General features: G+C 41.0%; 1 protein-coding gene across 8 annotated transcripts in view; it reads right to left on the bottom strand.

The window, feature by feature from the left end:
• CAMK4 (calcium/calmodulin dependent protein kinase IV) overlaps positions 1-16,604 on the bottom strand; it is a 243,687-nt gene that overhangs the window by 25,957 nt on the left and 201,126 nt on the right. For all 8 annotated transcript variants that reach the window (XR_009563442.1, XR_009563441.1, XM_060296093.1 and 5 more), the window contains 3 exons: positions 9,875-9,950; positions 4,897-5,023; positions 630-782 (listed from right to left, as the gene is read on the bottom strand). Coding sequence is in view for 6 of the 8 variants with exons in the window: in XM_060296093.1 (XP_060152076.1) it covers positions 630-782; positions 4,897-5,023; positions 9,875-9,950 (356 nt within the window). In the remaining 2 variants the exon portion in view is untranslated. The remainder of the gene's footprint in view (positions 1-629; positions 783-4,896; positions 5,024-9,874; positions 9,951-16,604) is intronic.

The raw sequence follows: 16,604 nt of genomic DNA, 5'->3' as shown, positions 1-16,604 counted from the left end.
TAAGAGAAAAGCACCTAATTTCTATTCCATATACATTCTATAAAAAGAGATATGTTTTGGTAGATAATTTTCCCTATCACTTGAATTATTTTAATTTTTACCAAGTATAACTATTTGCTTATGTACTAAAACATAGTTTTAAAATTTTTTTTCCCAATTTTTCCATATTCAGAAAGTAGACAACTTTCTGAGTAAATGTTTCCTGAACAATGCTGTTCAAGCAGTTCAGCCTTAATTAAATGAGAAGCAATGATAATGGATTTGTTTGGTGAGTAAAGCTCAACATACAACACATTTCCCTTTATTAACAATGAACTCTGGGAATTCCCTGGCAGTCCAGTGGTTAAGACTCAGCGCTTTCACTAAGATCCCACAAGCCGAGTGGCACGGTGCCCCCCACTCCAAAAAAACCCCCACTCCAAAAAAACCCACAATGAATTCTTATGAGAGGATAACAGAACTACAATTGGCTTTATACCAGCACTGTTGGGATTTCAAAGCAGGATTTTTCCTGGTACCACAGGAGATGAATAATAGTATTAGATAAATAATAGTGGAATCATCTTTGATCATCAAGATATGAGAGAAATTTTTTTTTTTTTAAATAAAACAAATAAATGCCATCTAACCTTGAGCTTGCGCCGGGCATTGAATTCTTGGAGCTTCTTTTGAGCTGTATCCATGTGTACAAAATTGGCTGCTTTACCTGTGACCCACGGGTGCTGGAGGGCTTGGAAGGTAGTCAGCCTTTTCTTAGGATCCAACACAATTAATTTTCTGACCTGAAATGATAAAGAGCCATAGTCTTCTTAGGGAGATTTTTACGGTGACCTGGGCTTGCCCCTCAGCTCGTGAACTTCTAGGTCTTATTTAATTTCCTTGGCAGTACACTAAATATACATTAAACAATTTTTTTAAGTCCCCAGAGGTTACTGTAGAGAAGGCTTCAGGTAGCAGTAGCTGAGGAATCTGAGAGTGGTGTGCGTAGGCTACCTGAGAGCCCAAACTGGTGGATAGCTTGCCCACGGAGGTCAAAGAAATAAGTCCTGCCTTGCCTGTAGACTGGAAGTTCTTTGTTTTTGTTTTTGTGGTACGCGGGCCTCTCACTGTTGTGGCCTCTCCCGTTGCGGAGCACAGGCTCCGGACGCGCAGGCTCAGCGGCCATGGCTCACGGGCCCAGCCGCTCCGCGGCATGTGGGATCTTCCCAGACCTGGGCACGAACCTGTGTCCCCTGCATCGGCAGGCGGACTCTCAACCACTGCGCCACCAGGGAAGCCCTAGACTGGAAGTTCTTTGAATGAGAACCAGCATCTGAATAATTCTCGGCCGTACTTCACATCACTTAGAATTCAGAGCTTAAAATACACATCAATGGAGACGGGCATCGTTCATGCATCCATCATTCTTTCTATGGGAATTGAATGGCAAACAATAGGGGCAGTATCATAGCCCTTATGATTATACCATGAGTCTATCATGAAGTTAATAGCTCTCTAATCCCTTGAGGATACTTGAAGGAATAAGCCAAGAGCTGGGGTAAAAGCCTATTTAGAATCAAAGTAAAGGTGTCAGTAGCTTGTGGGTATGATTTGTTTACAGGACTGAATTCAAACCAATGGTAGCCTATTCTGGGAGGTTTACCCCTGCTTGTGAGGATGAGCAGACAATAAATTGCCAGGAAGATCAACAACCAAAATAATCCCCAGCCCTAGGCTCAGAAGGGGTGACCTGGAATGAGGCAGAGACTCTTTGGAGTCAGGAAGCATGTTCAAGTCCTAACTTATTCAAAGTCTCTAACTACTTTTGTGACCTTAGACAAAGACCACATGTGAATTGGGTGACTATGGACACCCTCCTGGGCCCTTTCTTACATGACCTCGTTTCCACCCTAATTCCTTTGTATCAATAAATACATTCTTATAGACATATAACCTTTAAAAAAAAAACCCCAAAACTCATGTAACCCTGTCCATAACCTTATCAATTAGTAACTATTAGCTCCAATTCATAAATGAGGGATGGAAGGAAGCTCAGAAAGATTTAGTGACTTGTGTAAGGTCAGACAACTCATAACTGGTGGGGGCTATACTCAAACTCGGGTCTTATAGTTTGTCTCATGGCCACTACACCATAGTGCCTCCAAGGTTGTCAGCCTCTCTGGGTTTCAGTCTGCCAATATGTAAAATGAGGGGCTTTGGATGATTTAAGGCATAAGATCTTTTCTAACTCTAATAACCTAAGAACTGAACACAGGCTAACAAAATCAGGCAGCTAGTCAAATGAAGAATGAATATCCGGTTCTCCTTTCACTTCCTTTTTGTAGCATTTGCAAAGAAATGTGTGTGGGGGGTAGACACTGAATTTGTAAAGGGCAGAGACGTGAGACTGCTTAGTCTTAAAATCAGAGAGGGGGTGGAGGGAGATAAGGATAATTAAGAAAAAGAATGCACAGTAGTAATACGAATTTGATAGTAGTCAGAGCTATCATCTGTTGAACACATATACTAATAATTTTATGTCAATGATACCTAATCCTTACACCATCCCTGACAGATATTTCCCTCTCATTTTCTAATCATCCGTTTCCTCTTATCATTACCATCCTCCTCCTCATGAAAATACAAAGAATTTACTGAAAGCCAGTATGTACCAAAATTTTATATATGTCATCATTAATCTTTACATTTGAAGATACTGATGCACTGAATTATTAAGAAACTTGCTGAAGATTAGAGAGATCCAGTGACCTTGTCAGGATTCTAACCCAAAGCCTTGCCATTATCCTACGGTTCCTCTTAATAGCCCAACTCCCCACTCATCGGCACCATAGCCTCTGCTCATGACAGAATAGATGCAGGTTTTGCTAATAAGTACACATTATGAGGCTCAATGATTGCTTTAGTTCTCAAGTTTTATAAATTTATTAACCAACAGGAGGTCTAGCTGAATGAAGGAACATCACAGCTAACCCTCTTATCCATTTAATTTTTATGAGGGATAAAAAGAAATGGAAGGAAGACTAAATAATGGGGTTATTATTGAGTTAGTTGGTGGTGATTACTTAGTATGTATTATATCCCTTAATTCTTCTAAAGACTTAGAGATAGGTACTGTTATCATCTCAGAGAAGAAAACTAAAGCACAGAGAGGTTAGGCTAGCCCAAGGTCATATCTGTAAATTATAAGAGGGGGGGGGGTCACTTGAATCCAGGCATGTCAGACTTTAAGAATCCTTGGTCTGTTTCCTGATTCATGGTTTCATTCAACAAATATTTATTGAGCCTGTACTTTATGTCCATATGGTACTAAGATCTGGGCACACATGCTTCACCCTCTCCCAGAGCTCACAATCTAATTAAGGAACACCTTTGAGCAAGTATATAGAAATGATGACCATCATGAAAAAGGAAGTCTAGGGGGCAGAGGAACAAGTGGCAGAAGGAATGAACCAATTGTGAGAAGAATGGCCTGCTGAAGACGAAATCTCCCAGAGAATGCCAAATGGCAGCCAGGGCTTGAAGATTAGAGTTACCCATTTAAAGAGGCGTGTATGTGTATGTAATGGTGGAGAGGAAGGAGGAAAGAACATCACAAAGCAGAAGAAAGAGCAACATACCCAGAGCTACATTGATGAGGGACTGGAAGTCTAGTGCTCTGGAGGAAAGAGAGATCAAGGGAGAGTGATGTGAAGTAAGTGGCACAAGAGAGGGTGACACTTATTTATAAAACCATTCCTCTGGCTCCTGTGTGGAGAGTGTACTTGAGAAGAGCACAAGAAGAGGCAAGGAGACCAGATAGGAGGCTGTGGCCGTGAACCAGGAGAGGATGGGGCTTGGACTAGGCAGTTGTAGTGGAGGTGGAGAGAAGTGGACGGATTCAAGAGATGTTTAGGAGTGTGGGCCCTGACATGAGGGAGAAGTTGGGATGACACATTCCCACATCACACACACGGCCTCTCTTTCACAACCATGTTGGAAAATCCGTGACCTGTAGGATATCTGTTTTCATGAAAGAACACAGATGGTAAGGAGGGAAAAGAGCACTGGATAAGGGGTCTGGAAATCTGGATCCTTAGTTCCTAACAATGCCTTTCTGCTGAGAAGCTGTGTGAACTTGGACAGTCATTTCACTTCTCTGGGCTTTAGCAAACTTATCTTTAAAATGCAGGGAAGATTAGATGACTCCTAAGATCCCTTGGAGATCTAACCTTCTATGATTCAGAAGTTAGCTTTTAGTTATTTCTGCATGATTTCTCTCTAGAGGATTGATGGTAAATGTTTCAATTACACCCTAGTATCCTCTTTATTTTACAACAGGTGGGCCATCTCCCTAGAGGGTATGTGTTTCCTGAATGCAAACAAACTTCAATGTTACCTGAAGTGAGAAGCCAAGTAAAACAAACAAAAAAACCAAACAAAACATATAGTGTAACTTGTATAATGATAATCATGCATGATGGGACTTGTGTTACTATCAGGATATTTTAATAAGTTTGAACATTTCAAGAAGAAATGTTGTTTTATTCAAAGTATAACTAATCTAGGTGATAGCAAGCCATTTTAAAACAGAATTCTTCTGTGTAAATTATGTTTGGATTCACTCAGCACAGCTATCTTCATAAGCAAGGTTCTGCATTGACTAGATGGTAAAAACTCATTAATTAATATGCCATAATTTGTGATAATTCAGCTAGAGATGAATCAAACGTATCTTTTTTCATTATCTATAAGGAAAATGCATTAGTGTGCATTGTTTCATTAAAAATACTTTATAATTAAAAAGAAATAGGCTATTAAGAGGGGTTGATTTAAAAAATGGCACTGCCCATTAATTAGATAAAAATGAATGCAAGGGATTTTATTTCATTTTGTTTCATTTTGTTTGGTCACACTTACCAAATCCTTGGCATTTAGAGATACTTCATCCCACCAGGGGGAGATAAAGTAATATTCACAGTTCAGAATTCTCCTAAACATGAACTGATCGCCTCTTTCATCATAGAATGGTTCAAATCCACAAAGTCTAGAGGGACAAAAGATAGAGAATAAAATGTCTTTTAAAAGCCTAAGCATATTTCACCAATTTTTTGCAGAAATTCAAGACTGTCCTTTTTCACAGCTTCCTGTTATGAATGTAATCGCTCAGTTTAAGTATGTAATCACCTTCTTACAATTCACTTTTGATTATATAAACACACAGTCATGTCTTCAGGAAGTAAGAATAGATACAAAACCAATTTAAGATTTCTACAAAAAGTTATAATCGTAGTAATAATTATGACACAAACAACAATAATAATAGCTAACACTATTATAGGCATTATGCTATAGTGCTATTTCCATGGATTTTTTTTTGCGGTACGCGGGCCTCTCACTGTTGTGGCCTCTCCCGTTGCACAGCACAGGCTCCGGATGCGCAGGCTCAGCGGTCATGGCTCACGGGCCCAGCCGCTCCACGGCATGTGGGATCTTCCCGGACCGGGGCACGAACCCGTGTCCCCTGCATCGGCAGGCAGACTCTCAACCCCTGCGCCACCAGGGAAGCCCTCCATGGATTTTTTCCCACCAGGAATTGAGAAGACAGATTGATTAGAATTCCAATTGATTACAAAACAGAAAAGTTAGGATTTTGAGAATAAAAAGGTTAAAAGGTGGAAAGAAAAGTTTTTAGTTGTTTTTATTCAGCCCTTTTCATTTGAATTCTTCCATAGAGATGAATAAAATATTCGATTTCCATCCCATTCCTGTTTGGATTTCGGAGTGAACAAACACAAGAGCTAACACTATTGTCAGGGAATGGCCTTTTAAAACTTACTACAGTGAGCAGCTGCAGCCAGCAGAGGTGAGCAGCCTAGCGTTAGCTCAGCCTGGTAAGGACCCTCACTTTTGCACATCTTAAAGACATCTCACTATGTTCACCTTCATCTTCCATCACGGGTCAGCATAAAAATGTATGAGCAAAGTGGGAGAAAAGAAACAGAGAACCATCTCTGGCATCCTAAAGAGAGAGAGGAAAAGTGAGTTGCTGGTCTGGGACCACCAAGCCTCTACTGTTTATAGGTGGGTGGAGGTACTGAAATCACTAAAGACCAAACGGGAACTATTTTTTAAAAGTCCCTGCTAGGGCATGTGTTGCATCTGACAAGAAATGAAGGAAAAAGAATGAAAAACATTTCCCCAAATTCTTCCTTCAAACTGGCCAGGTTGGTGCCGAGAATGAAACATTCCAGTGCATCCTAATGTAGTGAGTTTCTAGGAAGAAGCAATTTCTCATGTTCTTTTGCTCAGGGAACGTCCTGTTGGGAGAGTCTTTGTTTCTTTCAAATATTGTGGAGCCAGCCAGGAAAAGGCAAGGCTCAGGGAGTGCTGAGGCCTGGGCTGTGCATCCTCCCTCTCCCACTGCAGAAGTCCGCGCAGAGAATACTGCTCCAGCAAAAGGAGAGAAGGGAGCACAGGTCCACACATTGCCAAGGAGGCAGTTCATCCTCACCTGGCCCTCCTCTGCCCTCCAAAACACTAGAAAAACATAGCCTGTTGTTGGCTAGTCATGGAGAAATTGGTCAACTTTCCAGGCTTAGTTTAGGGAACTCTTAATGTTTCCCCTTCTGGAAATCTAGAGAGAAAAATGATAGTTCAGAAGGTACAGTACTCAAATGCCTTTCTTTCCTCTCAGTCATGTCAGCAAGTCTGTGCATTGGTAACAGAGGTAAAAAGTTTATCTCACCAGCCTGAAATGTCAAAAATGGAAGAAATGTGACAGAGAGCAGCACACATGTGTGCATGAGCACACAGACACACACACAGAGTAAGAAAACCCTTTAGAAATGGAAATATTTGAATGCTGACATTGACAGTTTAGGAGCATATTAGGATTATAAGGCCTGAAGTGTGACTGTATTACACAGGGTAACTCCAAGCCATTGAGCAGAACTGTAGTGTTGAAAGCCGAAGGACAGAATTTGAATCTCTGATGTTATCTGATTCTGATTTTGACCTGAGAACTGTAATAGTTGCTTTTGTCTGTGGGGAGAAAGGGTTTTGGTTTAACGCTTTAAACCAAAGAGAGGGACCAGAATTCTTGTAAGAAACAAAACGGCCTTTATTTCCAGGCTACTGTCATCCTTAGAAATAGCAAGGTCATAGCACAAAATAGCCTGGTGGAACTCTTAATAATAATAAAGGAGGTGCATAAGCCCAATGGCACAATCCACTGGAGAGAATGGTCCAATGAATCTTGCGTAGTGGACTTCATCAATTATTAATGAACTACAGATTAAATAAAAAGTCCCTAGGCTTAGGGGCTGACATAAGTTGGATCAGAACTAAAGGATATTAGGGGCTTCCCTGGTGGCACAGTGGTTAAGAATCCGCCTGCCAATGCAGGGGACACAGGTTCGAGCCCTGGTCTGGGAAGATCCCACATGCCATGGAGCAACTAAGCCAGTGCGCCACAACTACTGAGCCTGCGCTCAAGAGCCTGAGAGCCACAACTACTGAAGCCTGCGTGCCTAGAGCCTGTACTCCACAACAAGAGAAGCCACCGCAATGAGAAGCCCGGGCACCGGAACGAAGAGTAGCCCCCGCTCGCCACAACTAGAGAAAGCCTGTGTGCAGCAACAGAGACCCAACACAGCCAAAAATAAATAAATAAATTTATTTTTTTAAGAAAAGAACTAAAGGATATTAGTTGTGAGCAGCACTGTTATTTTAATTTTGGGGGCTGCTACCACTTATTCAACCAACACCTATAATTAATGGCCTTAAGTGAACTAGGGGAAAGAAACGAGAGATTTAAAAATTTATTTTCAGGGTTACAATAAGACGTTTCTCAAATGGCCCCAATTTTTCTCTTCATTTTCCCATGTTAGTGACCATGTCATGGAGTTTTACTCATCCCATATTTCAGTTTTTCAAGGTAAATGTTACTAAATTTCCTACCTCCATCTCTGAGTTCTTACACATCCTCAATGCTTCAACCCCTCCCATCACATTTCAACATGAAACTCTAATTGGGTGGGCACATTTACATTTTAGGGGCAAATCTGGAGCATTATTTGTAGTTCAGTTTTTCACTTAACATCACTAAGTATGATATGTCACCCACATAATTCAGGAGACAACATTCTTTCACAGCATAAAAGTGATCTTAAATGTAAGATGAAGGGATTCTATGATGCGGCCTTAGGAATTCATTTTAATGAACTAACAAGCACTTGGTGTGGCAAACAAATTACCTAAAAGTTTTCACTCTCCTAAGAAAAAACATGGTTCCCTAGCTTTCCAAATTCTTCTTAAGCTTTAATACATCCTGGAAACACAGGGAATTGATCACTGAAAATATCTTTTGACATTACATAATAGCAGATGGCTATTTTATGGGTTGCTTTAAAACATTTTTATGGTTCTTACTGACCAATATAGCAATATAAACCCAGGTGAACTTAGAGTTTGCTAACTTGCTTGTGGGTTCTACCCTAGTTACCCTCTTCCTAGCCCATATTACCTAGACACCACACTTTCTAAGATCACTATTAAATTAACCAAACCAAACCAAACCAACCTCTTCCTACTATGGACTGAATTGTGTTCCCCCCAAATTAATATGTTGAAGCCCTAACCCCCAACGTGATGGTATTTGGAGATGGTGCCTTTGGCAGGTAACAGGGTTAGATGAGGGTCATGAGGTCATGATGACCTCATGAGGGTCATGAGGTCATGAGGTCATGATGGGATCAGTGCCCTTATAAGAAGAGACACCAGAGAGCTTGCTTCCTCTTTCTGCCTTGCGAGGATACAGTGAAAAGGCAGCTGTATCTTGTATCTGGCAGCTGGCTTGTATCTGCAAGCCAGCTGGCTTGTATCTGCTTGTATCTGCAAGCCAGAAGACAGCTCTCACCAGAACCTGACCTACTGGCACCCTGACCTCAGGCTTTCAACCTCCAGAACTACATTTCTGTTGTTTAAGCCACTGAGTCTATGGTATTTTGTTATAGCAGCCTGAGCTAATTTGCTTTCTTCCCCACCCTTCAAAATCTCTTTACAGATTTGAATATTACAGGTTCCAACAATTAACTCTGCAGTATCCTCTAATTGAAAACCAAATCTACTTGGTTTGAATTAAACTTTGGAACTCATTGATGTCTTGCTTTTGTAGTTGTTCTACAACAGCCTTCCTCCCCAGATACTCTTCCATTGTTCTTGATTATTTCCCTTGTATTTGTCTGCAATTCCATCATCTCTTTGGCAAACTGAAACCCCATGTTTATTAGTGGACAGGAGCTCAGGAATGGAGTTGGGGATACCAGAGAGTGAGAGATTTAGCCCCCCCCCTTTTTTTTCTCCCAGAGAACAGGTTTCTCTGAGTTTAGGGCATTAAACTAAAGGTCCTTGAGAACTTAACAGATATAGGAACACAAACCGATAGCCCAAACGTATTTAAAACATTTCTGATAAGAAACGTACCAGTTTGGGATTGCTTCAGAGATTAAACAGCCATTTTCCCCTTCAAAAGGAATAATACTCTAATCATTTGGACGAGATGCACATAAATAAAATAAGTGCAAGTTTAATAGGTGGATTTGTTTCATGCTCATTACTATCATCAAACAATGAATTGTTCCCAAAATATGCTATACACTGCATAGCAGAATGAGACACAGCAAAGCCCTAGACAGAAGTTCTGGCCCCAAGAAAATGACAAAATAAAAAGCAATTGCTCATTTTCCGAAAATTCCATCAGTAACTACACTTAGTATGTCATAGAAAACCACAAAAAATCAAAAAGGAATCTTGTTTTTTATGAGAACTATGAGTAACTAGAAAATATTACAGCAAAGGCCAACAGTATGCTTAGAGATTGCTTTTCTTCACTTACAAGATGTAGGTGATTATTCCTACAGACCACATGTCCACCTCAGGTCCATAGGCACAGCCTCTAAGAATTTCAGGTGCTGCAGAAAGAGTGAAAACTGTATTAAATTACTGTTTAAATTCAATATTCACATTTTAATAACAAGCAATAGGGAAGAAATGAATTCGTCAACAGAAACTTCAGCACAGTTTTATAACCAATCTTCTCTCCCCAAACCAAAGTATGAGTCTACAAATTCTTACGTCTATTTTAGTGGGAGACATTATAGTCTCTCTGTGTTTGGGGTGCATAAAAATAAAGTTATTAAATGTAATATTCTACATCAGAACATCATGATACTGCTCAAATCAGATAGAGCTATATTTCTGCTACAAAGGGAGCTGTGTACATAGAAAAGAAATGAAAGTTTAGCATAGTAAGGGGAAAAAGGCACAATCATGCCGCCTGGGGTGTCCATGAGTGTGTGTGTGTTTGACAACGTGCAGGGCAGGGAGCAGGGCAGATAGTGAGAGGACTGGAAAGTCCCTAGTACTGGAAGGTTGGAACAGGAGCTAGGAGGGGCCCTGGCACATGTCTCGGTGCTGAGAACTACACATAGGTCCTCAGAGAGCAGCTGTCCCCAGTCAGTTTGGGATTATGAACTGAGAAAGGGGGCTTCCCTGTGCACAAGGAGTCTGCTCCTATCAGCCCTGCCCACCATTGTGAAAATGGAAGGTCTTCTCAGCCATTAAACGGCCTGGTCCAGTAGTATAGGATAGTGAGATCTCCCATGATTTTATTACCTTAGAGCCGTGACAATGAAGAGTTAACTGGGTCTAACTGTTTGCACTGAGGATTGGAGGTGTTGTTTGTTTGCCTAACTAACAAAGGAAGAAAAGAAGTGAGAGCTCTACCCTCTACGTAGAAATAGGGCTCAGGTTTAGAGCCCAGAGTAGCCCCTTTCTATTTTGAACAAAAGTGTGGTCTGTAGGTGTCAGCAGGGCCCCTGAGGAAGGAGCTGATTGATGAATGCTGAGGGGTCCTTGAGGGAGGCCTTGGGGACAGGGGCACCACACTTCTCCTTCCCTCAGTGCGGCAGGAGAGCAGGATCCCTTGTCCATGCAGCCTGGGAATGTCAATATTGGTGGAGATTGTCAAAGTGAGCTCCTAAAGGAAGCTGGTCTCATGGGACTCTGAATTTAATTTACAGGAAGAAACACAGCAGATTTTCTACTGATGTCTTCCCATTCTATCCCCTTCTCTCCATCCTTTTCCAACCAGAATATTCTCTTCATATTTTATGTAGAAACTGTGTTACATAAAATATAGGAGATGAAGAGCCTGTGTAATGATGGTGTGCATTCTAGCACTCTGAGAAGCAATTCAGCAAGATGCACCCTTTAAGGAACTGGATCTGGGGCCAAGAAGTTTTTCTCATCTATGAGCAAATTATTCCTAGAATATTTTCCTTTTAAGATTTAATTAAGATAATTAAGAAAAATGCACGCTCAAAGCCAACACCATTCTCTCTGTCAGGTTGGCTTCCGTTTCTAGAGCCATCTGTACCCACAGACAGTTCCTTTGGGCCGCAGCAGCCCCCGCACTGAACTCCCACTCAAAAATGATTTGCTCATCATAGTGCAAAGGGAACTGAGGTTCGGCTGCCACTTCAGAAGGGTTACTACTGTCAGGGAGCTGAACACATGCATATTTGGCATGCACAGTTAGTACCATGTGCCCTTCCCCACTCCAGGTATCCACATCCGTGAAGCGTTATCAAGTCTCGTACTGACATTTCAACATAAACACAGAGATATGTTGGGGACAGTCTTATATTTCCTGGGTCTTGGTTTTTACCTCTAGTAAATGAATTGAACTAGCTAATTTCCAAGTTTACTTTGAGTTTTAGCCACTGTGATGTACGTAAAGGGATAGTTATGAGAGTTTAAGCAAGAAGAGAGGACAAGCACTCCTGCTACAGAACCTGCTGAAATCCCATCCCTCCCATCGGAGCGCCTACTGTGTCTGCTGCCCTGCAGGCACCTATCCTGTCAGGTCCAGTGAAATCAAACCTCCCGTCCTGTGCCGTGCAGAGGTCAGCACGCTGTCTCGAAGGTCAGGTGCTCTCTCAGGACATCCTCCATAGCTCCCAGGCCAAGGGCCCCAAACGAAGTGAATACTACGGAACAAAAGCCTTTCTGAATCCACTTTAGAGGGCATCTGGGTTTCTTAGCTGATATGGCAATATCTGATCTCCCTTCACAGCACTGGGTGCAACCTTACTCTCCAGAGGCAAGTTATTTCCTTGTAAGACCTTATGCTGCAACGTGAGTAAACTGGTGGTGTGAAAAGCTAGACTTTCCATAGTGAGGTTAACTGAGATGAAAGGAATATAGAACGTTTTCCCCCTCCATCATAAATTCCTCTTAAAAAGAATTTTTTAAATGAATTTATCCTATTGAATATTTACTAATCCTAATATAAGATTTGGGTGAAACATGCCTAAATTCCTAGACACAATTAGATACCAATTCACAGTAACCTTTAAATATTTTCACTCATTAGTTAATATGACCTTGACTTCAGAACCAGCAGAACACATCCTTGTAATCTATCTGAACCCTTTCCAAGAGCCAAAAGCTTTTCTAGAATACATTTCAGATGCTGGCACACCAGCGCTTCAAGTCTCCTAGGTATCAAATGTCCTTGAAGGTAATTCTACAGAATTGTGATTTTCTTAGAGTGAGAAATAGTTGACTACTTCCAGTTCAGTTCGAGAAAAGGCATCAACTAGTGCAACTATTAATGCTATAAGCACTTCTGGATGTCCTTCATATATTTTCTTACCTCGTTGCCAAAACAAACAAATGCAAAATGGGGGGATAAACCATTTCAAGGTGTAATACAGTTTTTAAAAATGTACTGTAAGTGATTTAGAACCATCTTTTCAGAAATAGTCAATAGTCATTTATTGATTTTCCTGGCTGTCTTCTAAGTAGATCCAAGTTTTCTGCCACTTCCTAAAGTTATCTTATCATTTATGTTACTGCTCATTAAACACTAAATGCTACAGAACTCCCAGGACACTTCACACTCCAATATCTAGCAATTGAAGGTACATATAAAGATTGGAATGAATTACGTTTTATTAAATAAAATCACTGTAACTGAAAATGGTTCTAAGATAAGAAGTATCAGGTATAGCCTGTGACACACTGATTGGTGCTAGGTTTTCCCTCTTTTCCTAAAGTCCTAGGAGAAGAATAGAGGGATAATTTAGTTCACTTCATTTTGTCAATGCCCTAGATGAGCTTTATGATCCCTTCCTACCTATGGAGTTAAAACTACAGAGTGGTGTTCGTTATCAGAAGACTTTTTCAAACTACTGTTAACTGTTTTGAGACAAATCCAAGGGAGACTAAGGTGAATGAAATCAACAGGTTCATTCACTCACTCATTTAATAATTAATTTATAATAAATTTAATAAATTAATATATCATGAACTATTTGTTAAGCACATGCTGTATGACAGATACTGTTGGGTGGTGCTGGGGAATAATGGGGAGTTACAGAGAACAAGTCTCCATCATCACGGAGCTTACAGTTTGGTGGAGGAGGTAGATGCTGAATCAAGAAAATCATACGGGGACTTCCCTGGTGGTCTAGTGGTTAAGACTCTGCGCTCCCAATGCAGGGGGCCGGGGTTCCATCCCTGGTCAGGGAACTAGATCCTGCAAGCTTCAACGAAGATGCCTGCATGCCGCAACTAAGACCTGGCACAGCCAAATAACTAAATAAATAATTTTTCTAAAGTATCCTTTAAAAAAAAAAAAAGAAGAAAGAAAACCATACGAAGAAACGTAAAGTGGTAACCGGAAGCGCTTGGAGGGAGAGTGGCTCTAATAGAGGGCTGACCTGGTCAGAAAGATGGAGAAATGTGATCAGAGAAAGCAAAGTTTAAACAGATGTAGAAGATCTAGAGACGTTAACTAGACAGGGGGAGAGGTAGTGGTTGAAAGAGACAGAAGAGGGTTCGGATGGAGAAAGCACACGTAAAGAGACCTTGCGGCAAGAAGGAACAAGTGGCCCTTAGGGAACCGGAGCAGTCAGTGTGGGTGGAGCGTAGCCGGTGTGCGAGGCCCAGGTGCATCCAGCGCCTGGGAGGCAGGTCCAGGCCAGACTGCAGATTCCAATAGTTCAGGGGTTTCTTTGTTCGTTTGTTTTTAAATTCTCTCCTACATTTTCATTTTAACCATTCAAAACATATGGGAAATATAGCCAATATTTTATAATAACTATAAATGGAGTATAAACTGTAAAAATTTTGAATCACTATTTTGTACACCTGAAACTAATATAATATTGTCAATCAACTCTACCTCAATTGCAAAATGGAAAAAAAAATCTATTTTCATCTTAAGGCCTGAATCTGACTTTACAAAACTACTCCCCCGCCCACCACAGCTGAGGCAAAAAACAATGTGGAGCTTTCACTGTAGAGGCTTATCTTGAATTCATAGTTTTCTGGGGGCCACAAAAATCCATGGCATCTTTAGCACAGCGTCTAGAAGTCTCTCTAAGCTTTGCCTCTGGGGAGTGAGCAGTTTGGAGGAAGGAAGGAGAGGGATTTATCTGCCAGAAGCAGAAAAGCAGTGTTTGGAAATTCTCTGCTTCTTCCTGGTTCCTAACTTGGCCTGGGAACCGGGAGGAGAATGCCTTCAGGGTAGCGACCTATAGGTGGCAGCAAGTGCCCACAGCCGGGCAGACTCCAAACTTGTGCTTTTCTTAGCATCTGTACCAAGTGTGGTCCTTTGTGACGGTGTCACATACATTTGGCAAGAATGAGGCACAACCTTTTTAACATTGTCAAGTGCAATTTTTGCTTTGACAACAGAGAAGCCAGGCGATGTTCCAGTGCTACATGTTATAACAAAGGTATGGAATGGATCAGACTGTGATACAGTTGAGATGCTTCCAGAGGGGGTTGCCTCTGGCTAGGAGCAGCCTTGTCACTTTACTACAGTGATTCTCAGAATACTATCAATTCTTGCATGCCATGCTGTGGAAGCTTGAGAACGACAGAGGAGGCATTTGAAGCCCCTGTCACTTTAGTTATTTATAACTTGTTCGTGTAGGGCAAGAAAAAAGTTTGAAGGATGTTTTGAAACACAAGTGATAGGCTCTTTATGTTCCAATGCAGCTTTTCTATTTTCCTTGGCTCTTGATCTTTTACACAGCAAATATCAGGCAATCCAACTCTCACTTGATGTTTTTCATTTTAGCTGTTAAAAAAGTCTTGGGCTTCCCTGGTGGCGCAGTGATTGAGAGTCCACCTGCCGATGCAGGGGACACGGGTTCGTGTCCCGGTCCGGGAAGATCCCACATGCTGTGGAGCGGCTGGGCCCGTGAGCCATGGCCGCTGAGCCTGCGCATCAGGCGGAGCCTGTACTCCGCAAAGGGAGAGGCCACAGCAGTGAGAGGCCCGCGTACTGCAAAAAAAAAAAAAAAAAAAAAGTCTTCCTTGCCACATGAATTGTATGACAGTTCTCTCTGTATAAATCTTATAAATGGGTGAAGAAAGAGCCTGTTTATTTTCCTCACTTTACTTTTTAAAATTTTTAATAATACCCTGAAGAGAAAATCAAATATGTGAGAACACCTAGTGCTTTCAGAAGAGGAAAAAAGAAACGCGACTTATTTTAATGAGCCTGTGAAAGTTTCATTTCTATGGAATTCACTTTTCTATGATTCCATTGAGCTCTCCCATCTTGGAGTAATCACTATTTGTTCCAAATCTTAATCATACCAAGTCTCCTGGTCACTTTAAAGCTGTGATGGATGCTGGCTGAGGGACAGCAAAGGAGTGTTAACCGTTGAGAAGCTGCCTTCCCATTTTTTGTGGGATAAGGTAGAGTATAAATAAATAAACCACATAAATAAATTAACCCAACTCATCCTAATATTAATATTATGTAAGAATCTCTTTTTTAAATGAAGATGCAGATATAAAGTAATGGACTTAGCATTCAAACTCTGTCTCATGTGTTAAGTATGGCAAATACTGTGTTTTTCTCCAAAGACCCTATACATCTTACTGATAATTATCAATAATAATTCTTTTGAAACTTTTAATGTTTATTTTATGCATATCCTTCCTGTAGCAAACATTCTAAAATGGAACATTTTGTGGGTGTTCAGGGCCCAAATAATACGTTTTAAGCAAGTCTTCTACCCACTTGCCATCAATCACCTCTCCCTTTAGACCTCTTTTCCTCCCATCATTCCACCCTCACATATGTAATAATAGAGCTGAATCCTCAAGGCATGTGAATTCTCCGGCACAGTTGGTTCTGTTCTTGAAGTAGTCTCTTACAATTATAAGGAAGTGGGCACAGAAAATGATTTGTGATATGGAGACCCAGAAGTTAAGGATTAACAGTACATTAAAAGATTGTCTCTAAACTAAAAGGAGCAAGAGAAGTGAGGGGATGATGTTGGTGACAATCTCTTTAGACTCAATTTTATCAGCCATCTCAGGCCAAAATATACGTGGTTAACTTGGATTTAACTGAGTGGTTGTCCTAAACTTAGTTTATACATATAGAATGTATACACAGATTTTGTGGTAATATTATTTAATACCATATGGGTGATGAAGAAATTTGTAGGACTCTTCCTCCCTCTCCTTGTTGATAACCCTACATCCCGCGAGATGAGTCAATCAGCTTTTGTGACCATTCCCCAAGCTAGGGA

The sequence above is a fragment of the Globicephala melas genome, chromosome 3 (genome assembly GCF_963455315.2).
Source record: "Globicephala melas chromosome 3, mGloMel1.2, whole genome shotgun sequence".
NCBI classification, from domain to species: domain Eukaryota; kingdom Metazoa; phylum Chordata; class Mammalia; order Artiodactyla; family Delphinidae; genus Globicephala; species Globicephala melas.
Note: the sequence above shows the minus strand (reverse complement) of the source record. Positions and strands in the feature narration are given on the sequence as shown.